The following is a 27937-nucleotide window of genomic DNA, read 5'->3' as shown; positions in this document are numbered from 1 at the left end:
CCACGTTGTTACTTCCTCAAAGAACTCCAATAAATTAGTCAAACGTGATTTCCCTTTCATAATACCACGTTGACTCTGCCTGATTACATTGAGATTTTCTAAGTGCCCTGCTATAATCATCTTAATAACAGATTCCAGCATTTTCCTTATGAGAGATGTTAAGCCACCTGGCCTGTAGTTTCCTGCTTTCTGTCTCCCTCCCTTCTTGAATAGAGGAGTCACATTCACTATTTTCTAATCTGATGAGACCTTTCCAGAATTTGGGTAATTTTGCAAAATTAAAACCAAACTACTATCTCAGTATTCTGAAATATCTCCTTAAATGTCTGCCACTGCATCTCGACAGACCTATCCCTTAACCTAATTTGCTTGTTTAGTTTAGCCAGCTCTGCCTTCAGGCCCTCATAATTGCCTTTATTTAAGTTTAAAATAATAGTCTTAGATTCGCCCTTCTCTCCCTCAAACTGAATGTGAAATTCGATCGTATTATGATCATTGCTACCTAGGGGCGCCTTCACTATGAGGTAATTAATTAATCCTGTCTCATTGCACAGTACCAGATCTAGTATAGCCTGATCTCTGGTTGGCTCTAGAACCTGCTGCTCTAAGAAACTGTCTAGAAAACACTATGAACTCATCATCCAGGCTACCTTTGCCAATCTGATTCGTCCAATCTATATGTACATTAAAATCACCCACGATTATCATCACACCTTTCACACAAGCCCCCATTATTTCATCCTATTTACCCCATCCTACAGCGTGGTTACTGTTAGGGGGCCTGTAAACTACTCCCACAAGTGATTTCTTACCTTAACTATTTCTCATCTCTACTCAAACTGGTTCTACATCTTGATGTCCAGAACAAAGATCATCTCTCTCTAATGTAACAATGTAATCCTTAATTAATAAAGCTAATACTCCACCTTTTCCTAGCTTCCTGTCCTTCCTAAATATTCAGGTCCCAGTCTTTGTCATCTTGCAGCCATGACTCCGTAATGGCTATCTGATCACACATATTTATTACTATCTGCACTGTCAATTCATCTGCTTTGTTACGAATGTTACGAGCATTCAGATAGAGCCTTTAGTTCTGTCTTTTTACTATTTTTGTAACCTCTAGTCTTATCGGCTGGTGCACTCTTAGGTTTGACACTTTGTCCCTTCCTGCCACACTCTGATCATCATTTCTCTTATTGCTACCTTGCTCACTTGCTTGCCTTCTCTACTTAATTTATCACATCTTCTCAATCCTGATCCCTTGCCCCCACTATTTTAGTTTAAAGCTCTCTCTACCGCCCTTGTTATACAACCCGCCAGAACACTTGTCCCAGCACGGTTCAGGTGAAGACCGTCCCAATGGTACAGCTCCCACTTTCCCCAGTACTGGTGCCAATGTCCCACGAATCGAAAACATTTCTCCCACACCAATCTTTGAGCCACGCGTTTAACTCTCTAATCTTATTTACCCTGTACCAATTTTCTCGTGGCTCAGGTAATAATCCAGAGATTATTGCCTTTTAGGTTCTGCTTTTTAATTTAGACCCTAGCCGATCATACTCCCTCAGCAGAACCTCTTTCCTAGTTCTACCTATGTCGTTGGAACCCATGTGGACCACAACCACTGGATCCTCCTCCTCCCACTTCAAGTTCCTCTCCAGCCCAGAGCAGATGTCCCGAAACCTGGCACCGGGCAGGCAACACAGCCGTTTGGTCTCTCGCTCTCAGCTGCAGAGAACTGTGTCTATCTCCCGATTGCGCTATCCCCTACTACCAATACATTTCTATTAATGCCCCCCGCTTGAATGGCTTCCTGTACCATGGTGCCAGGGTCAGTTTGCTCATCCACCTTGCAGCCCCTGCTTTCATCCATACAGGTTGCAAGAACCTGAACCTGTTAGATAATTGCAAAGGCTGAGGCTCCTCCACTTCTACGTTCTGGGGCCCCATAACTGCCTCACTTGCAGTCACACCCTCCTGTCCCTGACCGTGGACCAAATCAGAAGACCCTATCCTAAGTGGTGTGACCGCCTCCTGGTACAAAGCATCCATGCAACCTTCCCCCTCCCTAATGCATTGCAATGTCTCCAGCTCAACCTCCAGCTCACTGACTCTGAGCTGAAGTTCCTGCAGCTGCAAACACATACTGCAGAGTGTTTGCCCTGGATCACACTGACATCCAGGAACTCCCACATGATGCAGTCGCAACACATGGGCGGCACAGTGGCGCAGTGGTTAGCACCGCAGCCTCATAGCTTCAGCGACCCGGGTTCAATTCTGGGTACTGCCTGTGTGGAGTTTGCAAGTTCTCCCTGTGTCTGCGTGGGTTTCCTCCGGTTTCCTCCCACATGCCAAAGACTTGCAGGTTGATAGGTAAATTGGCCATTAGTAATTGCCCCTAGTATAGCTGGGTGGTAGGGAAATATAGGGACAGGTGGGGATGTGGTATAGAATTGGTGTAGGATTAGTATAAATGGGTGGTTGATGGTCGGCACAGACTTGGTGGGCCGAAGGGCCTGTTTCAGTGCTGTATCTCTAAACTAAACTAAACAAAACATCACCTGCCCTGCCATTTTTATTATGCGATAATTAATTTGTTTTTTACTTAATTAACTTATAATTAATAAACCCTACTACTCTCAATAAGCTTAATTACCGCTAGTAAACTTTACTAATACTAATAAAACCTTACAATTACTGATAAATTACCTGGGTTTTGAAAGATAAAGCTCTCGGATCACTCCCCTCAAAGCAGTAATATTCAGCCAATTTATGACTTTCCTGTGATGTCACACCTCAGGTTCCTGTGCTGTTTTTAAATCCCTCTCTTCCCCTGACGTGCTCTGCAGCTGCCAGAGTTCCTGCAGTTTTTAAACTCTCTCTCTCCCCCCGATGTGCTCTGCTGCTCACAGAGTACCTGCTCCGTTTATAAACTCTCTCGCTCTCGATGTGCTCTGCTGCTCCTGGAGGTCCTGTGCTATTTTTAAACTCTCTTTCTCTCCCTATGTGCTAAAGGACAATTAGGGATAGACAGTGAAATGCCAGCCTTACCAGTGATGCCCATATTCTGAGAATAAATAAAACAAAACAGAAATCCATTGGACCTTCTAAGGCAGGGATGTCCAACATACGCATCGCGGGCCAGCATCCGGCCTGCCAAACGTTTCCATCCGACCTGTGGATGTAAACTGTTCCTGGGGCCGTCCCTCATCCTTACCGTGACTGGAGATGAGAAATTTCCCTTTGTCAGATCCAGCTTTTAAACTATTGTGCTGTCAGTTTCACAGATGATGGCTGCCGACTCTCACACAGTTGCAGAGAGTGGAACGCTCTTTTAAAGTTCTTTTAAAAGTCAGTGCTTTTTAAAAACATTGCGCTGGCAATTTCACAGCTCACAGTTGCTGGCATCAGGAACAGTCGTTTCCCAACAGACTCCGGGTTTTCTGGCGGGTTCTGACATTTTTTGAAAATCCTGCCGGAAAACCAAGAATCTGTTGGGAAACAACTGTTCCCGAGGTCAGCAGCTGTGAGCTGTGGAAGTGACAGTCATCTTTTTTAAAAGAGCGTTCCACTCTCTGCAACGGAGAGAGTGAGTGTGGGGGAAAGAGAGAGGGGGGAGAAACAGAGAGAGTGAGAGAGAGAGAAGGTGGAACAGGGACAGAGAGAGAGGGGGACAGAGAGAGACGGGGGGGACAGAGAGAGAGGGGGGGACAAAAAAAAGGTAGGGGCAGAGAGAGGGGGAGACAGAAAAAGAGAGGCGGGGACAGAGAGACGGGGGGAGGTAGAGAGAGATAAAGGAGGGGATAGAGAGAGAGAGGGCAGAGAGACAGGTGGGGGGACAGAGAGAGAGAGAGGCGAGGACAGAGATAGGGGAGGTGGAGAAGGACAGAGAGGGGGGAGAAGGAGATGGGGGGGAGGTGGAGAGAGAGAGAGGGAGGAGGGGAGAGAGACCAGGGGAGACCATTTTGTCCATCGAGCCCGTGCCGGCTCACCACGGAGCTATGTAGTCAGTCCCACTCTCTGGCTCAATCCCTGTAGCCCTACAAGTCTATTTCTCTCAGGTGGCCATCCAAATTGCTCCTGAAGTCATTGATCGTCTCTACTTCCACGACCCTTGCGGGCAGCGAGTTCCAGGTCATTAACACCTGCTGCGCAAAAAAGTGTTTCCTCATACTCCCCCTGCATCTTTTGCACAAAACTTTCAATCTGTGTTAGAGGGGAAGGAAGAGGGAACGAGACACACGCATACAGAGCGCAGGGAGGCGGGGCAAGAGAGATCAAGGTCTCTCCAGAAAGGTGGTCATCTAACCAAAATACTCTGCATCGCTACCTCAAGTGTGCAGACAGCGATGGCTACTTATGCCAGCAAAAACAATGCCAGGTATGTCACTAAATCAATTTTCAATATAGTGACGAGAAAGTGTCAATAAATAAGTCTTCTCATTTAAAGCTTCTTCACAAAAATGCACATTTGTTGTTTTTATTAGTAAGATAAATTTTTTATGCCTTTATTTTTCGAGATGTGCTCACCAGCCCCCTGGGCCCAGCAAAAATCATAATGCGGCTCTCCGCCCGAAAAGGTTGGGCAACCCTGTTCTAAGGACTTAATTTTCAAAGTTTTAAATTACTTTTAAAAAGTGATCTCTGCCTAATTCCAACTATTACATGTTGACCTACTTTCAGCTGATTGCATTATAACACCATCCAGCTCTTCTTCTAGCTTCTCATAGATCACCAATCGTGCTTGAAGCTCCGAGTTTTGTGCCTGAAGTTCTGTGGTATGCTTGTCTGCTGATGATTGCAGCCTGTAAAATTCTTTTGTTAAAACCTGTTAAGACAATAATGCAAGAAATTGCAAGTAACTGTAAACCTGTTTTTACATATTAACTTGTAAAGATAAATTACACAGTGGAAGGTTTAACTTTGTCAGTCAGCTAGTTAACACATTCATATAAAATTCCTCTGTCGTATTAAGCACAGGTATTGAATTATTTACTTTAAAATGCTAATTATGCTGTTAATTTAACACACTAAAGAGTTTTACATTACCTAGTGAATCTCCAGTGCCTTTATACATGAGAAGTAAAACACAATTATTGTAGTTAGGTAAAGGAGAAGGCAGGGGAATAACTGGAGCTAGGCAGGGGAAGGTAATGAGGAAGAGGGGTGAGGAGGCAGATGGAAGGATAGGATGGAGAATGGAGGGAAGAGGAATATGGAATAGAGGGAGTGAAGAAACGGTGAGTATGGGATGAGAGGAGTGGAGGAAGCAGGAAGGAGAGGAAGAAAGGGGAAGGACGACATAGACGCAGTGGGAATAGGCAAGTGAGAAGAGTTGGTGAGAGGTAGAGGATAGGGATGGCAGGCGGAGGAGAGGGGCAAAAGAATACAGTAGAGGGATGAGGAGGGGACAGAGGAGGATGTAGAGAGTGAGGGACTTGAAGAGCAAGGGTGAGGAAACTACTTCAATGAGAAGCAGCATCCAAATTTTCATTTCCGCTGGGGACGGAGCTTCCCCCTGCCTGAGGAATAACAGATTAACAGATTCCCATCTCTCCAGTGCCCTAAAATTATTTTCCGGGAGGAGTTGGGGGTGGGGGGGGGGGGGGGGGCGGGGTGAATGCATGTGGTGGGTTGCCTTTCAAAAAGTGCAAACACTTTGTTATATCATCTAGAGTTTGAGAAATCGTCCTGTTGTTGGGAAATGATTACCTGTTTGTGGCTTTTTTACTCTCATTCAGAGCAGACAAGACATGCATGAAGATTGCTGAAAGCTAGTTCAGGAGCATTAATATTCCAGACAGGTACGCATGCTTCTGTTTTTGAATGTAAAATTTATGGAAGCAGGAAAAAGGGTGTTAAGTTGTGACATGTATGACAGGGGACGGGGAAGAAACTAAAGCATCAATCAACAGGTGTAAGCCTTGGCTCACTGCACTCTTGCCTCTTAGTCAGAAGGTTGTGGGTTCAAGTCCCACTCTAGATTTTGGAGCTTATAATCTACACTGGCACTTCAGAAAGAGTGCAGTACTATTGGAGATGCTACCTTAAAGATGAGATGTTAAATTGAGGCCCCTTCTGCCCTCTCAGGTGGACGTAAAAGATCCCAAGGCATTATTTGAAGAGGAGCAAGGGAGTTCTCTCCCTTCTTTCCAAGCCAACGTTTATCCCTCAACCAACATCTAAAAAAATGATCTGGCCATTTATTTCATTGTGGCTTATCGGACTTCACTATGAACAAAGTAGTTGCCACATTTCCTATATTGCATAGTGACTACATTTCAACAGTACTTCATTGGCTGTGAGAGGTACTATATAAGCGCAAGTTTTTTTTTTCCGTTTAACAGGAATTGTTGATTTTTACTGTGCAATGCTTGCTTTCCCAATTCTGGGGTTGGGGCAGCAACCTGTTATTTGAACTGCTGTAGAGACAGAGAGTTGCCCATGTGTTGAAGTTTAGGACGATTTATAGAAAATGGTTTGCAACTTATGCTGTTGTAGCTAATGTCATGTGACATACTTAAGCTGGAAATTGGTCATTTATAGCATCTTCTATAGGCGGGTAGATGTCGATAGTTTTACAACATCAGAGGATGTTGAGGGGCGACATGATAGAGGTTTACACAGTTATGAGTGGCATAGACAGAGTGGATAGTCAGAAGCTTTTTCCCAGGGTGGAAGAGTCAGTTACTAGGGGACATAGGTTTAAGGTGCGAGGGGCAAAGTTTAGAGGGGATGTGCGAGGCAAGTTCTTTACACAGAGGGTGGTGAGTGCCTGGAACTTGCTGCCAGGGGAGGTGGTGGAAGCAGGTACGATAGCGACGTTTAAGAGGCATCTTGACAAATACATGAATAGGATGGGAATAGAGGGATACGGTCCCCGGAAGTGCAAGTTTTAGGTTAGACAGGCATCAAGATCGGCGCAGGCTTGGAGGGCCGAATGGCCTGTTCCTATAAAGTACTGTTCTTTGATGACGCAGGGGTCTTAAGTGCATAATTAAATGAAATTTTGCAACCCACTCAGCAATGTTAACACATACATGTGCTAACCAGTGCAGGACCAAAGGGAATTAACCCATATCAAAGAGTTTAATAGCTATAATTTTCTGAATGAATGTCCATATGCACCTTGTGCCTTGCCCAAAGCCAGCATGCAAAATTGGGGAAACAATACTCCCGATTTAAGCATGTGTATTGTTAAGAAAGTGCTCCATTTTTAAAAAATATTTTTTGAGGACTCGTGTTTTAGAATTGTGGAGATGGATTCATTGGAGGACTGAAGTGATTCCATAGATGCTGGACTTTATTTTAAAGGGTCACTGGAAGGACTCGGTTTAAAAACATTTACTGGATGCCACACGCCTTCAGCTAAGTAAACAACATGTGCCTTCTGACTATGGGAACTGTTTACAAGAGAAGTGACATGTCAAGAGTTATGGTGCTCAAGAATGGGTTTCATTTTTGAATACTGTTTTGAGTCAGTTGGATTTGTAGCCTGCTGAAAGAAATACCCAGCTCATCTTTTCTCCACCTCTCTGAGAAACCCTGCAAAAAAAAAAGCGTGTGATAGCTGTAACGCCTGTTGCTGCAATTGTCCTGAGAAGCTTTTGGAAGACTTCCTCTTGACATCTCCTGAACGAACTGCTTCTGAAAAGATCTCAGTGACCTGTCTAGGTGTACTTGGACGCCAGACTGTATTCCATCTGAAACGTAACATATCTTATCCTTTTTCTTCAAGAATTAACAAGTACTTTGGGCAAAGCATCTCTTTTCTTCCTTTAACTGTTGCATGTATGTGTGTTGGGTATTTAGAAGGGTACACTGTCATATTTCAAACGTTGTGTTAAATCTTTGCATCTTTATTAACTAAGTCTTGTTTTATAATAAATTAATACTTTTGTTGTTTATTAAAGAAACCTGGTTGGTGGATTTGATTCTGAAACTAAAATAGACAGAGTATATAATTAGTCGCATTGGTAACTGGGTACACATTTAAATATATGTTGTGACCTGTGGAGAAATGAAACTAGAGAAAGACAGTGCACTTCTCCCGCCTTGGTTGTAACAGTATTACAATGTCAGAAACTCCTATTAAAAGTGTAATAGTGCGGATGCTGGAAATCTGAAATAAAAACAAGAAATGCTGGAAACACTCAGCAGGTCTGGCAGCATCTGTGGAGAGAGAAGCATTGTTAACGTATCAGGTCAGTGACCCTTCTTCAGTTCTGAAGAAGGGTTACTGACCTGAAACGTTAACTCTGCTTCTCTCTCCACAGATGCTGCCAGACCTGCTGAGTGTTTCCAGCATTTCTTGTTTTTATTTCAGAAACTCCTATACTTCATTTACACAGCCCTAATTTGACCAGAATCACGTTTGTCCTGAAAAATATATTTAAGCTTAATTATGTAACATTTATTGTTGCATAGCTTCAAACTCATAACAATGAATAAACACAGAAAAGATAAGATGTTTGAGCTCAAGTCTTGATTTTACTGCTACTACTTTGGCATGTAGAAGTCTGTTTCAATTATCAGTCAGAAACTTTGCACCTAGTTTAAATATTATTTTATACAAAAATACTAGTTTCAATATCCTAACTTCAAGTATTATGCAACTCTAACATTCATGACACAGAAATAAAGTAAATGCTCAAGGATGAATATGCTTAGCCATAACTGCAGTAAAAATTTCTTGAATCTTCTAAAAATATTGTAACATGGTACTTACTCATTGGGGAGATCAGAGTTGAAATTGCAGTTTGGATTGATTTTTACACTCAAGTCTTCAGAGAATTTGTAATTCCTTGACTAGGTCATATATAGGAGTGAATGAAAACTGCAGTGTCCTTCTATTGCATCTATACTGAAGATCTTACCTTACAATTTAGCATGTCTAGTGGAGTATGTTACCTTGCAATTTTGTTACCAGGTGCAGTGCAAATAAATAGAGTGTTGACCCAGTGGAGGCAAGAATCCTGTTACTTGTGTGTCTTAAAACATATTCTAGCTCTCATTTTGTGTAGCTTAAATGATTAAGAAATTGAAATTTCGCTGATTGTTTGAATAATTTAAATTCCACCAAAAACATAAAAGCTTCATAGAATGTCACAGAACAAAAAGGCTTTTGGTCCATCAAGTCACCCCCCCTCCCCACCAACACAAACACGAGTCACCTGGTGTATAGCTCCCTACATCTGTGAATATTCCTCTTTTCTAAATAACTCATTTATAAACTTCTGTACTAAACTACCAGAACTATACTAAGCACATAAAATATATGACTTAAAAGGATTAGTACCTTTCTCGAATGAATGTACGAGTCATGACTCCTGCTAGTAATAAAGAGATGTTACGTGGAATACAACCTTAAAGATGCTATGTTAAGACAGTTATGTACAAGGCGAAGCTAGATGACCTTAAAAGTAGACTATCCAGTTGCATTTCTCCCATTGAGATAACAACCATTCACTTACTCGTGAAGACTGAGGAATTGAAGAATATTTTAATTATACTAACAAGGCTTCTTTTATTCTTTCATGGGATGTGGGCGTCACTGGTAAAGCCAGCATTTGTTGTAATTCTCTAATTGCCCTTGACAACTGAGTGGCTTGCTAGGCTATTTCAGAGGGCCGTTAAGAGTCAGCCACATTGCTGTGGGTCTGGTGTCACATGTAGACCAGACCAGTTAAGGATGGCAGATTTCCTTCCTTAAAGAACATTAGTGAACCAGATGGGCTTTTACGACAATCGATGATAGTTTCATGGTACCATTACTGAGATTAGCTTTCAAGTCCAGGTTTTTTAATTGAATTAATTTAAATTCCACCAGCTGCTGTGGTGGGATTTGAACCCATGTCCCCAGGGCATTAGACGGGGCCTCTGGATTACTAGTTCAGCAACAATTACCACTACAACAGCGTCTCCCCTCAGATGGTTCATCTTACACTAAGAAATGAAGAGAAGTTGCTTTCATATATGTGAGAAAAGGTGATCAAACGGAGATATTTCAATTTAATCCATGTCATGTAGAAAGTAAGGATTTGGATACTCTTTCAAATTAATTTAATTAAGAATTACTTTTAATGATTAGTCCATTTTAAACCATGCACATTGATTAAACTTCATGACGGAATTCAAAAATGTTGGATGTCTTAGCAAATGCTTTAAAAACTACATGGCAGCCAATATCCACTACAAGGTCACCTATACATCGTCAATGGATTCCAAAACGGCACAACATGCCTTAGGCAAACCACTGGCTTTTAATGATAGCACTAATAATGAAAGCAGAGGCAAATATTTTTGAAAAACTATTTTAGGTTCCAAAGAAAACTTTGTTTTTTTAATTTTAAGAGAACATTTTATTTGTTAATTTTAGAAATCAAGTAGCAATTTCAGAGTATGTAGGTAATGTTGAAAATAAAGCAGACATTTTAATGATTTCTGGAAAGCACTGGTTGTACTCATTAGATTCACCTCAAAAGCTTCATTTATCGTACATTCTAATATTTTTTTCATTATAGTAGTCAAGGTAACAGTCTATAATTCCCAGGATCAAGCTTCTGATCTTTTTTAAGATTGGAATAACATTTGTTACTTTCCAGACTTCTGGTGCCACAGTTTTACCTAATGAGCTGAAACCATTTTCCTTTAAGAACTCTCAGACCTATTCAATCTGATTGTGGTGCTGTATAAATATTCAAGTGCACCATATTTTAATGGCTGTTGTTGAGCGTTTTTTTTTTCCATGAACTAAGTCAATCCTGCATTCTCTGAAAGAAAACTCCCAAGTCAATTTAAACTGAAATTTCAAACTCTCAACTGCCTATACTTTGACTTTCCATTTACCATGATACTTCTGAAGCTCTTGAACTGCCTAATCACACCCCACTGCCACTTTTGTTGCCCTTGTCCCCAGTAAAATCTTTACTCTCTCTCGTATCATAGTTATTCCCCCATTGAGACCCCCACACATTTGCTCCCTCAAGAGCATATCTGGTTTAATCATCTTTATCAAATATGGCTAGAACACATCAAGTGCTATCAGGTCCAAATCTCCTCTACCAAAACTACCCTGTGCCCCCAGAGAGGAAAGGTAAGCGCTAGCTTCTTTTCTCCCCTCCAATACTAAGTGCAAAGTGCTAATGGACTGCTTTATCGGGAATGGGAAAAGATACTTTCCAAAAAAGGATAGCCACTTACTGATATAAACTCAAATGTTTTAGGACACATAATACAAGAAGGCTCAAGAAAGAAGCCACACTTCTTTGTCAGATTTTCCCTTCTTCTCCCCCTCCTTTTGAAGACAGTGATTCATACTGGGCTTTTGTTTTAAGTCAGTGAAACGAGATGCAATATGTGCTGTGATGTAGCTTAGTATGTACTGTGCCTTGCCAAGTTGCTAAATTTACTTTTGGTTCCATGGAATTGGCCTCATTGGATGTGGGTCAAATTCCATTACATGAAGTAAATACAGTTAGATGTGCATAGAGTTGGAATACAAAATAACTAGCAAAATTATACTAAGACCAGTGGATGTACTGTGACATTGTTCATAGTGAAAATTCCTTGAGCCCCTCCCCACTACCAGAAGTATGGTGTGTTGGGACTTCTGATTGCCAGTTTAGCTAGGCATTGCTCCGGTTCCAAATCCATGGCATGGTGTCAATTGCATAAAGGGGTTGGCACTTACACTATTTAATTCCTTGGTCACTGTTCTGTAGAAGGGCAAGGATGTTGAAGTGGTACCCCATTGCTCGATTGTGGGGAGGGGGGCCTGGCCACTTTCAGCAGCGAGTTACATTTTTCCAAAAGTAAACACTGGCAGTTTCTCTGGTGCTGCTTCCGTAACAGCAATATTACCATTGGGAAAGAGGCATTATGCTCCAACTGCCATGGTGGATTAGTAAATCTGCCTGCTTTTTTCAGATGTATTTGAAGTTGGAACAGGCAGGGGGCAGTAGCTCCGCCACTTGCAATGGCTTCAAGACAGAAGAGGGATGGATGCAAGGAATATTCACCTCCTCCAGAATTTTGGGATATAAACAATGGAAGCAGAGACCCAGAAATGAGTCACGAATTCTGGTTCCTCCAACCCTGTTTTGCTTGCATCCTTGTTCATCATCTGATGTGCAGGAATTTCAGGGCCATTATCTAAGGTGGTTAAGTTAAACAGTAAAATGCACAATGCAAAAAGTGGATCAATTTGGCACTCTGTATAGCAATTCAGCATTTTGATTGGTATTTTTTCCGTACATATATTCGATTTGGTAGCCCTGAAATAATATCAATTGTGTTACCTCAAGTTTCTTTTGGTACTTATCACATTCCACCTGGCACTGCTTGAGATTCTTGGCTGTTTCCTCTTGCATCAACTGAGCTCGCTCTGCCTCAAACGTTTTTAGCTTTGTCTGATTCATGAGTTCAGATATGCGGCTGTCTGTGTTGACCTGCATCTGCCTAAACCTAGAAAGTAAGAGAGAGAGGTAGGAAAATATATGGAATGTCTGCTTTAGTCAATTTACATCAATTTATAATAATAGTGCTCACATTTCCATTAAGATTTTTGATGAACATATGACTTCTCCCGAATGGGGTGAGTTGTTAAAATGTACGAACTATGGTAGTTAAGTAGGACACACAGACCAGGGTTATCCTAGATCAATTTTTTTTTCTAAGTGAGCTGGTCTTAGGTTTGACAGTGGTGGATGCACTTAGTGTCCAGTATGGGGCGGGGCCGGGGAGGTGGGAGAATTTTTGTGAGGGCTGTTACTCCCAATCTCAATTACCATTAACCAGAATGAGCCTGGCATGCATGTTGGACTTGGAAAGCATCTGACTAGGCTGAAATCTCAATAGACAAGCTTGTTGTTGATAATCATTGTTCAGGCCTATACATGAAGACTGAACACTTGGATGAGGTACTTGAGGGTTATTGCCTTCAGTGCAACCATACCCCAGGAGAGACTATTTTTGGACAGGGAAAATAAAAAATGGGAAAGCAAAAAAAAACCCCTCCAATGATATGACAAGACTATTAAATGTTAAAGTTCCATAAGCTAATTCACAAACATCAAGTAGATTACATGAAACTATGGCAAGACGATATCATAAAGCAAAACATAATAGGAAGTGATATTTTATAAAATGCAGGCATTGTACCTTAGTCAATACCCAATAAGTGATCATGTTAGTTAAATGACTTCTCCCCCTGCTCCACGCACCCGTGAACTACAATGGAGTTGCAGAACCCTTCCAGTTATATTTGTCCTGAAAAGGTTAAGAGTACATATGTACAGCTCCACTTAAAGACAGGCCAATTATTTTCAATTTCCACAAAGACATGGAGTTAATGACACAATTTGAACCTAAAGATAGCTCTAACAGGCCAATAATACTTTACATATTAAACACACAATAACTTTTCAACAGTGGCCCTGGTAACATAATATACACTACATAGCGTAAGACAATATCTTCCAACTCGGTAATTGGAAACACTTATAAGATAAGTGATTTATTTTACACATACAATCAAGGTGACTTTTAACTTGCTTTTTGTACACTGTATTCCTAGCACAACACATATGGAGAGCCAAGCTTTATGAAATGCTGTAGCCATGTTTATGGATCTGTAAATGAAAGGATTTCATGGCAGCGAGCACCAACAGCGAGTTAGTGCTGAGTCCTCATCTCCAGGCATAGAAAAAGAATCTCAAAAACGTTGTTCCTTTTTTCATCTTGACCTAGACAAAATGTAGTTTGAGTAATTTCCTAAATCATTTTAGATCTCAGCTGTATCACAGCATCTGTCATTGTTGGCTCAGAAACTTTGGATTGCCTGAATGTGAGCAATCTTTTTTTGCTTGCTTAAAACTCTGGGTATGCTCAACAACTGTACCAAGGATTTACAGGCATTCAAAGCATGTATTTACTGCGCTGCAGCACATCTCTAATACCATGAGCAAATAGGGCAAGTACTGTAATATTCAACAATTCATGAAAAATAGAAAATTTAAAGAACTATAAGCATATGTGTGTTGGTGCAAGAAAAATTGTGTAAAAGTGTAAACTAAATGCAATACAATTATATTTTATCTTCATTAAACTGTTCACCACACAAACTGCAGTCTGTGCATGCCCAAGTATGTCGTGGTAAATTACTCTCGTCATTAAAATTGCTAACATACATCAGCTTCTTTTATTAAAGCTATTCTGCAGCAAGCAATTATCCAAAGAATTTCAGTTTGGTCAAATATATTAGTAATGATCTAATACAGCATTTATAAAACCATATTTTTTCGGCAGCTCCTTCCAAACTCCACAAGAGATTTAAACACTTAAAGCAACACAATTTTTTACGAATGATGAAATTTGATGTTTTGTGGGATATAGAACTTCAAGAAGTGAATTTAAGTCTTGATTCATGAAAACATCTGTAGTAAACTCTCTTCATGCCAAACATTTAAGTTTTAAACTGTTGGTGTTTTCATAGCTTATAAATTTGTCTGTTGAACCATTTTAATCAAAAATCTAACATTGCTACATCATGCACCATTTAATGAGCAATCATGTTCAACGTACATCAAAACTGAACTGAATGTTGCACATAATCATTGTTACTCATTTCCAAATTTATAGATTGCGCAGTGTCACAGTTTGATATTGTACCTGGATGAGGTATCAAGCACTGATTTCATGTTGCAGCTGCAATGCACAAATCACAAAATTCAAATTTATAATCAAGTTTGGAAAGAAATTTTCAAACCTCCCCACAATTTTCTATAGTTACTTGCTGTAATAAAGGATTGTCAAGTGTTGCTCATATAGAGTGAGCCTCACAAGCTGGGAGGGGAGTGGAAGGAAGAGGAGGCAGAGAGGCTGAGGAAGGGAGGGGCATGGAAGGGAAAGGCAAGAAGGGTAAGGGAAGAAAAGGAGCAGAGAGACGATAGAGGAAGATAAAGGAAGGAAGAGGGCACAAGGGGAAGGGCAGATGGTGTTCAATAATGAGATCCTTGGTGTTCAGTGGTATAGAAGGGAGTCACTCAGGACTTCAGGCCATGTTTTCCAGTGTCGGGCCTACATCCTGATGGTTCACTTCCTATGTCTCCCTCTCATGTGCCTCTTGCTTTCCTCTCAATACCATACTACCAGCTGCTTGCTCCCATTTTTTCCCCTATCCCACAAAGCATCCATTCAACCATTTCCACTCATCCCCCACTTGCTTGCTATGCTACCAGAAGGGAGGGCAGTCAGAAGCCACCTCAGTATCCTCTCCATCTCTCCCCACCTCATAATGACAAACTATTCTTCCTGTTATCCCCATACCACCCCAACTTAGTGCCTCCCCACCCACTTGCATATGCATTCAATGCCCCCACTACTGTATTGACTCCTTTCTCCTCCATTTTGTCATATAAACCTTGCTTCCGTGCAGAGGCCATTTCAGCATCACCCCATCATCCTTTCAACTAACCTCACCCCATCCTTTATCACCTGCGTTCCCCACACCCATATTTGTTCCCCCAGCCAGAGCAACCATTCACCCTGTTAACTGTAACCTTCTATGCGTTCAGATCTCCAAATATATTTATCTTATCTCATTATTGAATTTTCTGCTATCTGCCCCACAATTTTTATCTCTTACTTGCTGAAACCAAGGATATGGAGGAAGATGGCAAGTAAGGTACACCACTGTTGGGAAGAGAAGGGATTAGTGGGGTTTGGCTTTGGCTTTATGAGAGGGGAGATTCTTGTCTTTGGTATTAATAGTGTATGACTGGCTTCAGGTAGGTTTTCAGAGATTTGAGTGCAGTGCGATGGTTTGGTAGAACTGGGGTGAAGTCCTCAGGTCTGGAAGCAATGCAAGTTTCACTGGTACACTTGAGCTGTCAAAGGAACATTGGAGAAGGTTCCCAGGAGTTAAAAAAATATACTGTGCAGGTCTCTAGATGTGAAAGCAGTCGGAATGGAATTTCTGAAGTTTGAGAACATTGGAGGGCAGGTCCTGAGATATGGGAACACGGAGGTAAAGATACCTGGGTATAGGAATAGTGTGAATGATGTTCTGGGATCTGAAAGTGCTGACTGTGAATTGGGGTGGTGGTGGGAGGTGGTGCTATTCCCGGGCTTATGAAGAGACGCAAGAAAGATTTATGTAATTATGAAGAATTTTGAGACAATGAATAGGGGAAGCCTATTTCCTCTGGTTGGAGAGTGAGTGATGTGGAATCACCAATTTAAAATGATCACTGGAAAAGTGAGGACAAATTTCTACACGCAGTTGTTGGTGAATGAAACACTTTGCTGCAGATAGTGGTTTAGATGGAGACTGCTGCATTTTTAAGATAAAAATTATATAAATATTTGAGGACAGGAAGACCCAATGCTATGAGGAGTGAGCAGAATTATGAGCTTAGATTTATATTGCTCTAGTGAAGAGCTCAAAGAGGTAGGATGGTCTGTAAATGTCTATGTTTTGGAATATTAAATCTTCTGACTTACCATGAGCAAAACCATGGGATATTTGTTGGTACATACATAACTACATACAAACAAAACTTTGCATCTAGTGCAACCATCAAATTAAAAGTGTCGAGCTTGCACCTAAACAAATCAAATATCCTCTTCATAAAATTCAACAACAAATCACAACCAAGCAAGTATTAAAAATGTTTTTAAACTAATCTCATGCTGTATCTACTTATTGGAATTAGTCTTTGTGTTCTTAAAGGAATAGGCTATGTTAAACACATAGTTCAATCCTGCCACCAGAATAATATATTGCTTGCTACTCAGTACAACACATCTGTTATAAAACTGCATAATCCTCCAATTTACTCTGAGTAGGCAATGGTAAATCCACTAGTATATATAAAAGATTAAACTGTTTAGTCGTACAAACGAGGTGTATTTTTCTCAAAATATTTTTGTCTTTCAACACTGTAGAAAGAGCTAAGGTGGTCTGACATTTCAAAATGGAACTTATGATAAGTAAGAATGTGCAGGGTTATAGGGAGAAGGCGGGGGAATGGCATCTAGTGATTGGCTCATTTGGAGAGCTGGTGCAGACACGATGGACTGAATGGCCTCCTTCTGCACTGTAACAATTCTATGATTCTGTCAATCTTCAAACCACAATAATATTGTATTGATAAGTACCAAAACACGAATGGGAACAGTTATGTCCACGGGCACTTACTGAATTCATTTGTTTGCTATTAGCCAAAACAATTTTTGCAAGGAGAAAGCATTCCATTGTAATTTAGTCTGGAGAAACAAATAATTTTTATTTCATTAGAACTTCAATTTGATATGAGACACCAATCTTTAACGATCCAATACATGTTTAAAATTATTTCAGTGCAATACAAACACAAATGACCTCAAATGCAGTAACCATTGCTCAATTTGTTTGTGTCAATAGTTCAAACATGTGGATTCTGAACAACTGGTTATGTTCAACATAACTAAAATGACTTGCATTATGTAGTCCTGAGAACATCTTTTAGAAATGTCTGAAAACATTTCACACACAACAAACTGCTCTGAAGTGCAATGGCTATTGCGATATAGCCAAAATTGGCAGCCACATTACACACAGCGCAATACCAAAAACAGAAATGAGATGAAGGCCCAATTAATCTGTTTAGGGTGATAATGGTTGAAAAATGAATATTCTCCAGGACACTGGGGATGCAATTCTCCATTTTTTATTTTATTTTTGTATCTTTTGGCCATGCATAAAATGCATTTAAGAACTTGAGGAGGCAACCTGCTTCTGCACTCTGTCTGCTTGATGACCATGAGGGAATATGAAATACATGTCTGGTTATGGCTCCTCTCCAAATTTTCATACTTTTTCCCTGCTAGATCAACAGTGCAGCCCTTAAGAACAAATGGTTATCAGCCACTCTTCTTGCTCAGCTAATATTGATCTCTTTGGTGCGTATGCAAAAGTGTCCGTCATGGTGGTTTATTTTGCAATATATGTGGAAGTGATTTTATTTAAACTAAGTTATATGTAGCTTTAAAGAAAATTATTACAAGCACTTCAGTATTCTGCATTATGACACATGAATTGCTTCCGGTGTTTGTCTAGATGCAACTAGTTCCTAGCTCAAAGCCCCTCAAGATAAACAAAGTACTAAATTCAGAGTTGGTTAAAAAATTGTGCCATCAAGCGAAGATATTTAACTCCATAAATCAATACAGACCAAAGTTAAACCAATCTAATCAAACCAATTGTGAAGTATAGGTAAGGTGAACTAATTTTACTGAGGGTAGCAGCAACCAAGAATTATTTCACAACAAACTACAATGGTTCTCATGCAAAAAAAAAGGATATTCTGATAAGAAATTGCCTAACCTGTACAGATCATTCAGTTCAGAGTCCAACTATCACAATAAAATACTTAAGGAACAACATGTTTTTTAAAAAAGTTATCACAGGACAACAAACAGGAAATATAAATGTCACACGCACAATGGAAAATGTAGCTTCCTCACAATTCAAATCTGCAATGTTCAGGAATTCTTAAGATACTGAAGGGCACTGAAAGAATGCAATATTTATTAAATAGTGCTGCTCGCTATGTTTCCTTATTTACGTGAGAACTGCCTCCGAAACACTGCAGTGTAAGTTGCATCCTGTAAGGTTCACTTTTTTCCAGGAATCCAAGAATTTTTTTTTTTGCTTTCTATCAAGAATGATAGTACATTAGTATTATTTACAAGCCATGCAAAAATCACATCATCATGAGGGGATGAGAGAAGGGATATATAATTTGTATTAATGAAGATGTCTGTCACTCTAGAATTGGCCTTTATAGCCACTCCAGGCGCTGCTCCACAAACCACTGACCACCTCTAGGCACTTACCCATTGTCTCTCGAAACAAGGAGGCCATGTTTAACTAACTGAAGAAGAAGGAGGAGAAGAAGATTAATGAAGATGTATAAACAAAGCAATAACCATGATTCATCAAAGTGGCTTTAGTGAGGTGATGTACAGCTGAATCAATGCATAACATATATATCAGTCAGCAGACAGACACAGGGGAACCCCCAAGTCATGAATCAATATATGAGCGTAAAGATATTCAGCTGATCCTCAGTACAGTTTATTTATACAATACATGTGGAAGTGATTTTGTTTAAATTAAGTTATATTTAGCTTTAAAGGAAACCAACAGAAGTACTTTAGTATTCTGCATTATGAGACATGAATTGCTTCTGGTGTTTGTCTAGATGAGATGCATCCAAGGATACTGAGGGAAGTGAGGCTGGAAATCGCAGAGACACTGGCCATAATTTTTCAGTCTTCCTTAGTCTTGGGGGTGGTGACAGAGGACTAGAGAATTGCAAACGTTATACCCTTGTTCAAAAAAGGGTGTAAAGATAATTCCAGCAAGTACAGCCAGTCAGTTTAACTTTGGTGGTGGGAAAACTTCTAGAAAAAATAATTCGGGACAAAATCAAGTCACATGGACAAATGCAAGTTAATTAAGGAAAGCCAGCATGTATTTCTTAAGGGAAAATCATGTTTAACTAACTTACTGGAGTTTTTTGAGGAGGTAACAGAGAGGGTTGATGACGGCAATGCTGTTGATGTGGTGTACATGGACTTTCAAAAGGTGTTTGGATACAGTGCCACACAACAGACTTGTGAGCAAACTTGTAGCTCATAGAATAAAAGGGACAGTAGCAACATGGATACGAAATTGGCTGAGTGACAGGAAACAAAGAGTAGTGGGGAATGGATGTTTTTCGGGCTGCAGGATGGCTTGTAGTAGTGTTCCCCAGGGATCAGTGTTGGGAACCTTGCTTTTCTGATATATATTAATGACCTAGACCTTGGTGTACAGGGCACAATTTCAAAGTTTGCAGATGATACGAAACTTGGAAGCACTGTGAACTGTGAGGAGGATAGTGTAGAACGTCAAAAGGACATAGACAAGTTGGTGGAATGGGCAGACATGTGGCAGATGAAGTTCAATCCAGAGAAATGTGAAATGATTCATTTTGGTAGGAAGAACATGGAGACACAATATAGAATAAAGTGTACAATTCTAAAGGGGGTGCAGGGGCAGAGGGATCTGGGTGTATATGTGCATATGTCATTGAAGGTGGCAAGACTGGTTGAGAGAACAGTTAATTAAGCATACAGTATCCTGGACTTTATTAACAGGAGTATAGAGTTACAAGAACAAGGAAGTTATGTTGAACTTGTATAAGATTCTAGTTCGACCTCAGCTAGAGTATTGCGTCCAGTTCTGGGCACCGCACTTTAGGAAAGACATGAGGGCATTGGACAGAGTACAGTAAAGATTCACGAGAATGGTTCCAGGGATGAGGAATTTCAGTTATGAAGATAGATTGGAGAAGTTTTATGGAATTAATGCAGGCAAATGGGATTAGTATAGATAGGCATTATGGTTGGCATGGGCGCAATGGGCCGAAGGGCCTGTTTCTGTGCTGTACGACTCTATGACTCTAAGTTAGGATTGTTTTCCTTGGAGAAGGTTGAGAGATGATTTGATAGAGGTATTCAAAATCATGAGGGTTCTGGACAGAGTAGATAGAGAAACTGCTCCCACACGTGAAAGGATTGAGAACGAGAGAGCACAGATTTGAAGTATTTGGTAAGAGAAGCAAAAGTGACATGAGGAAAATTTTTTCACGCAGCGAGTGGTTAAGGTCTGGAATGCGTTGCCTGAGAACGTGGTGGAGGCAGGTTCAACTGAAGCATTCAAAAGGGAATTAGACAGTTATATGAAAAGGAAGAATGTGCTGGGTTATGGGGAGAAGGCAGGAGAATGGAACTGAGGGAATTGGTCTTTCAGAGAGCCAGTGTGGATACAATGGGATGAATGGCCTCCTTCTGCACTGATTCTGTGATTCTGCAACTTGTTCCTATCTCGAAGCTCCACTTTTTGAAGATGAATAAGGTACTAAATTCAGAGTTATGTTAAACAATTAAGTCATAAAGCCAAGATATTTAACTCCATAAATAACAGATAAAAGTTAATCCAATCTATACTATCCAATTTCATTGCCACTGTAAACAAAACAATACTATTGTCTTTATTCTGTACATGAATATGATATTATTGCTATAAAGCACCTAAATACTATAGATTAACAATAATAAAATAGCTCCAGTCACATTTATTCTGTGGACATATAAATTAAATACAAAACCAGTATTAAATAATGCTGTTATATGGAGAAGTTATTGAAATAAAATACAATTTACTTTCCTTGTTTCATCTAAATCAATCTGATATTTATATTTGATATATTGCACAAGGGAATATAAAAACTATAATGTATAAGTATGAAGATAACCACAATGCAACTGCCCTTTTAATGGCAAAGGAAGTAACAACACACCAGATTAATGTTAACAATCCACGTTGTTAGGGGACTTGAGCTATAATCATTTTCTGCAACAAAATATGAAGTTTTTAATCTACGTAATTAGGGGTATCTCGGGTTTAAAGCTCCAGTACCTTGGTGTAACATATGTGGCGTTTCACCGTTTTCCTGGACAAAAAGAGTTGAGCAGCTAATTGTCATGACACTGTGCACTCCATCACCCCACCCCCTCACCTGGCAATGCCATTGTGATCATTAAAGAATGGTGCTGGAGGGCATTCGAATGTAAGAGCGTTACTAATGTTACTATTTCATCTTACTTTTTAAATCCACTATATTTCTAAAGTATCAATGTTAACAAATTTTTCCCACCCAAGATTCCCAAAGTAAATGAACCAAGGCATTCATCTAGGGCTAAATGGCAGATCAATTTTAGCACAGGGGACAGAGAAATAGAAAGAAAGAGAAGGAAACAGAAAGGGAAAGAAAGACATCTGCTGCTTAAGCTTTAACCTTTTATATAGTTACTAATTACATACATGAAACCAAAGGGAAACTATACTTTCACTGAAATTATACAGTTCACATTTTGTAAGTGCGGTTTGACCAGCTTAGATTAATTTATTTTAAATTTATTCTTGCTTATAGATTTAAGTAATTTGCTGGAAAATATTAATAAACCGATAAATAAATGAGACTGAAATTCTCACAGAAATCAACATGCAAAATGTATTCTGAACTATCCACTGGCCACACAGCCTCTACCACTCCCCAACCCCGATCCGCTTCTTTGCTCCCTGTGACAGATTCTAATTATTGTTCCAGCAAACTGTGGTGGAAATTCAGCACTGGGCTATTGGGGAACAGAACAGTCTAACTTACAGTTTGCCACCAAAATTGTGACTGCACTGAATTCTGGATCATTCATAGAATGCTTACAGCACAGAAGGCCATTCTGCTTATTGTGTCGGTACCAGCTCTCTGCAAGAGCAACTCACCTAGTCCCACTCCCCTGCCTTTTCCCCATAACCCTTTAAATATGTTCTCCTCAGATAATTATCCAACACCCTTTTGAAAACCATGATTATATCTGTCTTCACACACTCTCAGGCAGTGCATTCCAGATCTTAACTGCTCACTGCATAAAAAGGTTTTCCTCTTGGCACCACAGCTTCTTTTGCCAATTAGCTTCAATCGGTGTCACCAATGGGAACAATTTCTCCCTAAGTACTGTCCAGACCCCTCATGATTTTGAAAACTTCAGTCAAATCTCCTCTTAATCTTCTCTTCGCCAGTACAGGAGTACAGCCCCAGCTTAACTGAAGTTTTTCATCCCTGGAAACATCCTCATGAATCTTTTCTGCACCCTCCCTAATGCCTTCACATCCTTCCTAAAGTGTGGTGCCCAGAAGTGAACACAATACTCCAGTTGAGGCCAAACATAGGTTCTACATAGGTTTATCATAACTTCCTCACTTTTGTACTCCATGTCCCTATGCTTTATTAACCATTTTCTCAACCTGCCCTGCCACCTTCAATGATTTGTGCACATATACCGCCAGTCCCTCTGCTCCTGTACACCCTTCAGAATTGCACCCTTTATTTTATATTGCTTTTCTCGTTCTTCCTAACAAAATGAATCACTTCACACTGCTCTGCACAAAATTTAATTTGCCACTTGTCCACCCATTCCAGCAGCCTGTCCATGTCCTCTTGAAGTTTATCACTATCCTCCTCACAGCTCACAATACTTTCAAGTTTTGTGTCATTCACAAATTTTGAAATTATGCCCTGTACACTCAAGTCTAGGTCATTTTCAGTAGGATGCAAACAACTTAGTGAAGTTGTTGAGAATGGTAAAGCCAGAAAGAAGGTGGTACTATTGTGAAGCGGGGTTAGTTTGATCCTCTTGGGTGTATACATTTTTGGATATTTTGGAGAGGTACTAGAAATGTACCAGAGCTGGCGGGCAGCCATAAAGGCAGGGCTAAAGTGTGTCGAGTCGAAGAGACTTAGCAGTTGGCAGGACAAAAGACAGAAGCGCAAGGGGAGAGCCAACTGCGAAACAGCCCTGACAACCAATTTTATCTGCAGCACCTGTGGAAGAGTCTGTCACTCAAGTATTGGCCTTTATAGCCACTCCAGGTGCTGCTTCACAAACCACTGACCACCTCCAGGCACTTACCCATTGTTTCCCGAGACAAGGAGACCAAAGAAGAAGACGACGACTAGAAATGTATCTACCATGATCAATTTGTACCAGCTTTGCAGAGACCTCCTGGTGTACTTCAGTATAAGTTAGGTCAGCTGACTGTTAACGGCTTCTGGGACAGCTCCTGAACACATTTTTAATATTATCCATTTCTTCCCTCTTTCTTTAACAAATAATATCTTTCCAATTCCCTTCTAACAGTAGCTGTGTTAATTATAATGCATTTACCATTCACATATATAATACATTTACACTATAATTAGATACCAACAATGAGTCCTTTTTTAAATTATCCTATAATACATACATGTATAACATCATGCAGCAAAAGTTCACTACTCTTAAATGTTTATCTCAGTTTCAACAACTGTCATAAAGACAAATTATCAATTCGCAAAGTCCAACAATAGCTTCTTGCTCCCTTAGTTAAAACGACATTTAATCACTTTATAGAGGGTAGCAAACATTGCTTTCGATTGACTTATATGTACTTCTGAACTTTGAAGTATTTCAAGATCAGCTTGATACACTTCAGTTATAATCTAAATTTTGTAAAATTAGGTTTATAAAATGGAGAACTTTGGAGACAAAGTTCATTGTTACTATACTGGATGGTGCACATTTGAGTTTCTCTTAATATTTAATTTCAGCATTCAATTCTGACTTCATATTTAATTATCTGCATCATTTCAACACCACCTTTACAAGTATCAAAAAAAGAGAGCAGCTAAAGTAAAATTAGCAGCAGAGACAGGAGAAATTATCATGGGGAATGAAGAAATGGCAGAGACACTGAACAAATAATTTGCGTCTGGCTTCACAGTAGAAGACACAAATTACTTACCAGAAATAGAGGGTAACCAAGTGGTTTATAAGAGTGAGGAACTTACTGTAATTAATATCAGCAGGGGAAAAGTACTGCAGAAACTTAAGGGACTAAAGGCTGACAAATCCCCGGGACGTGATGGTCTACATGCTAGGTTTCCAAAAGAGGTAGAGATCCATGGTCCCAGAAGATTGGAAGTTAGCAAATGTAACTCCGCTATTCAAGAAAGGAGGGAGAGAAAACAGGGAACTACAGACCAGTTAGCCTGATATCACTTGTAAAGAAAATGCTGGAATCTATTATTAACTGTCTTAACAATGCACTTAGAAAAATCAAAGTATGATCAGCCAAAGTCAACATGATTTTATGAAAGGGAAATTCAAATTTATCAGAGCTTTTGAGGATTTAACTAGTAGGGTAGATAAAGGGTCAGTGACCTGAAACGTTAACTCTTCTTCTCTCTCCACAGATGCTGCCAGACCTGCTAAGTATTTCCAGCATTTCTTGTTTTTATTTCAGATTTCCAGCATCTGCAGTATTTTGCTTTTATATTAGGAATAGGAATAGAATAGAACAGTAAGGCATTCGATAAGGTGCTAAATGAAAGGTTAATATGCAAGATAAGGGCTCGTGGAGTTGGGCTAATATATTAGCATGGATTGAGGATTGACTAACGGACAGGAAGCAAACAATACAGATAAATGGGGCATTTTCAAGTTGGCAGACTGCAACTAGTGGAGTGCTGCAGGAATCAGTGCTGGGGCCTCAGCAATTTACAATCTATACTAATGACTTAGACAAAGAGTAATATATCGACGTTTATTGACGGTACAAAGTGAGGCAGGAATGCAAACTTGAGCAGAAGATAGAGAGAGGCTGCAATGAGATATAGAAAACTTAAGTGTTACGACCGGTAAGAAAGGTGTCTAGGGGCCCCTCTCAGCCTTCACCTGGTCTTACCATAACAGGCTTTAATTTTAAACACAGTGTTTTTAGCTCCCCTTTGTTCACCGCTTTTCAATGATAAGGCAAAGAAACCAGCACAAACAGGTTTTCTTAGGTTTAAATAAGTAAAGTTGAAATTTATTAAACTTGAACTCTAATTCGGTTATTGCCGAGGGATACACGATATGCCCCCGCTCGCATGCATATGCGATACACACATGCAGATAGAGACAGAACAGAGCAGAAGAAATAAAGTGGAAAAGTTTGAGGCAATATCTGAAGAGTTTTTGTTATGGTTCTTCGAGCTCACTGTAGAGCCCTTGATTGCAGATAGATCTTGCTTTTTGTTGGGGCCCAGTATTCTTCTTGAACCTTGTTCGCTGTAGGGTACTTTTCTCTCTTGGGGTTCATGTGTCTTCAGTGGATTCAGAGGCTTGTGAGAAAGAGATGGGAGCAGACAGGAGAGCTCTTCTCAGCAAACAGTCTTTCTGAGTTCAAACTCTCTGTGGCTAGTTCAAAAGACCCTGGAACAACCAGTTAGTCAAGTTAGCTGGTCTAACCAATCCTGGATTGTATCAGCTTAGCAGTCTCTGGAATGCTCCTCTTACACACAATATTTGGTGATCAAGGTCCACTGTGGGTTAAATGTGTCAGGGAATGGTCCTTTGTCCTTCCAAGCACTGTCTGTTAATGTACAAATGTCTTTGACAGCCACAGCTGATCTGTTTAACAAGTAATTTCCTCGCTCCAGCAACAATTTAACATCAATGTTCATGACAAAATTAATGTGCCTCTTTCTTGGCAGGCCTGCATGACACCTCCACACCGAGCGGAATGAAATGCGATTTGAAAAAAGCGCATTTCATTAAAAGGGTCAAGAGAAAATATAAGATACAGAAAAAAAACATGCATTTCTCTCATTCATTCCCAACCATTCATAAATCCAAAAACTTACTACAGCCTGTCTTTTCTTGGTATTTCTGCAATGGTGCAGGTTTAGTGCTAAAATACAACTGAACAGTCAACCAACAGAAAACTTTATTTTATACTACATACTGTGAGTCACAAAAATAGAGACAGGAACAATGATGCAAAATGTGCTGAAGCAGCAATGAATATTGCCATGGAAACATGGGGTGGAATTTTATGCTGGCAGCGGGGGTCTCGACGTTGGGGAAAACCAACTCTGAGATCCCCGGGTTGCGTCTTCCACGGAAGGCCCGCAGAATTTAGTGCTAATCAGGCACTTAACTTGACAGCAGTGGGCCTTCCATAGACCCCGTCACTGAAAGTCCCTGCCTTGCAGAGCTGCTGGCCAATCAGAGGCTGGCAACTGCAAAGCCACTGCAACCAGACATTGAGGAGCAGCACTGAACAAAGACTTAAGGTAGAAGAGGGCGGGAGGGGTCTTGCGGGGTGGGGGAGGGAGTTCGGTAGCAAGGGCAAGGGTGTGGCCATCAGCGGGCCCCCCACTTCCCGATACCAGGTCCCTGATTCAGGCACTAAGTGCCTTTGAACGAAGGAACACACCCCCCCGCCATACCCACGGGAAGCAGACCACACGGTTTTCTGTGCCGTGCTTGCAGTACGGCGATAGGGCCACCCGCCATATGGGCAATTGTGGCTGCGGTGGAAAGAGACCCTTAATTGAGGATTAAATACCCTGTTAAGGGTCTCAATTGGCAGCAGGGCGGGAAGGTCGTTCATAGGCCTTCCTGCCCCAGACTAAATTTCGGCGAAGATGGGATGGTGGCGGGCTCTTCCCGCCTCCAAACCAGCTGCAGGGGAGAGCTTGAAATTCCACCCATGGAGTGCAAGTACAACTCTAACTGCAAACAATTCATACTGCCAGTTAGAAATCAGATAGTTTCCACGAAGGGAGGGAAAATTAGAGGGAGAATCATCAGTAGGTCTCACATAGGTCTGTACTCAGGTATGTATCTGAAAATGTAGCTCTGAGCTGTTTTCTTTTTAAGGTCAAGCCAACAGCAGTCCTCAGAGAGCTCAGCTTCCATCTGGAGAGTTTGCTTAAGAATGTTTAAATAATCATTTGTGCTTAAAATTTACTAAAAGATTGCCTTTTACAACTAACTTAAGCAGCAGGCTTTGTAGTACATCATTCTGGAGCATTCTTAAAGCTCAGAGCACTAATGTTATGACACATCATCACCTCTGATTAGGTTTTCATAAAATTTGCAAGACTGAAATAGAGAAATACCTTTTTTATACTTGAGATGTTCAAGTTGACTGACGGCAGCAGAATAGTCTATATACATTTCAGTCTTGGATTACCTATACTGATAAATATTTCAGCATAAATTCTTAAAAATTCTTGTACTGCCTTGCAGTACAAATATATCTACAGAGGAGGTTAAGGAAACACCAGCTTGGATGTCTTCCAAATACCAGATTGAAAATACTCTTGCAGCATCTGTTGTTGATGGGCATGAATGCCTGTAGATGTCATGGAATGGTTTTAATAGAGGGATCAGTGATTCACAATCCAGAACACACCAGTTAGCGCCAACTTCATTTTTTTAAATTCATTTTTTTGTGGAATGTGGGCAACGCTGGCTA

The 27937-nt window shown here is 40.4% G+C and overlaps 1 protein-coding gene across 7 annotated transcripts in view; it reads right to left on the bottom strand.

The window, feature by feature from the left end:
* Nucleotides 1-27937, bottom strand: part of pibf1 (progesterone immunomodulatory binding factor 1) — a 155849-nt gene that overhangs the window by 69017 nt on the left and 58895 nt on the right. For all 7 annotated transcript variants that reach the window (XM_068034294.1, XM_068034298.1, XM_068034295.1 and 4 more), the window contains 2 exons: nt 12300-12465; nt 4678-4828 (listed from right to left, as the gene is read on the bottom strand). In XM_068034294.1, the coding sequence (XP_067890395.1) occupies nt 4678-4828; nt 12300-12465 (317 nt within the window). The remainder of the gene's footprint in view (nt 1-4677; nt 4829-12299; nt 12466-27937) is intronic.

Source organism: Heterodontus francisci, chromosome 6, assembly GCF_036365525.1.
Source record: "Heterodontus francisci isolate sHetFra1 chromosome 6, sHetFra1.hap1, whole genome shotgun sequence".
Taxonomy (NCBI): domain Eukaryota; kingdom Metazoa; phylum Chordata; class Chondrichthyes; order Heterodontiformes; family Heterodontidae; genus Heterodontus; species Heterodontus francisci.
This window is presented reverse-complemented; position numbering and strand designations above follow the sequence as displayed.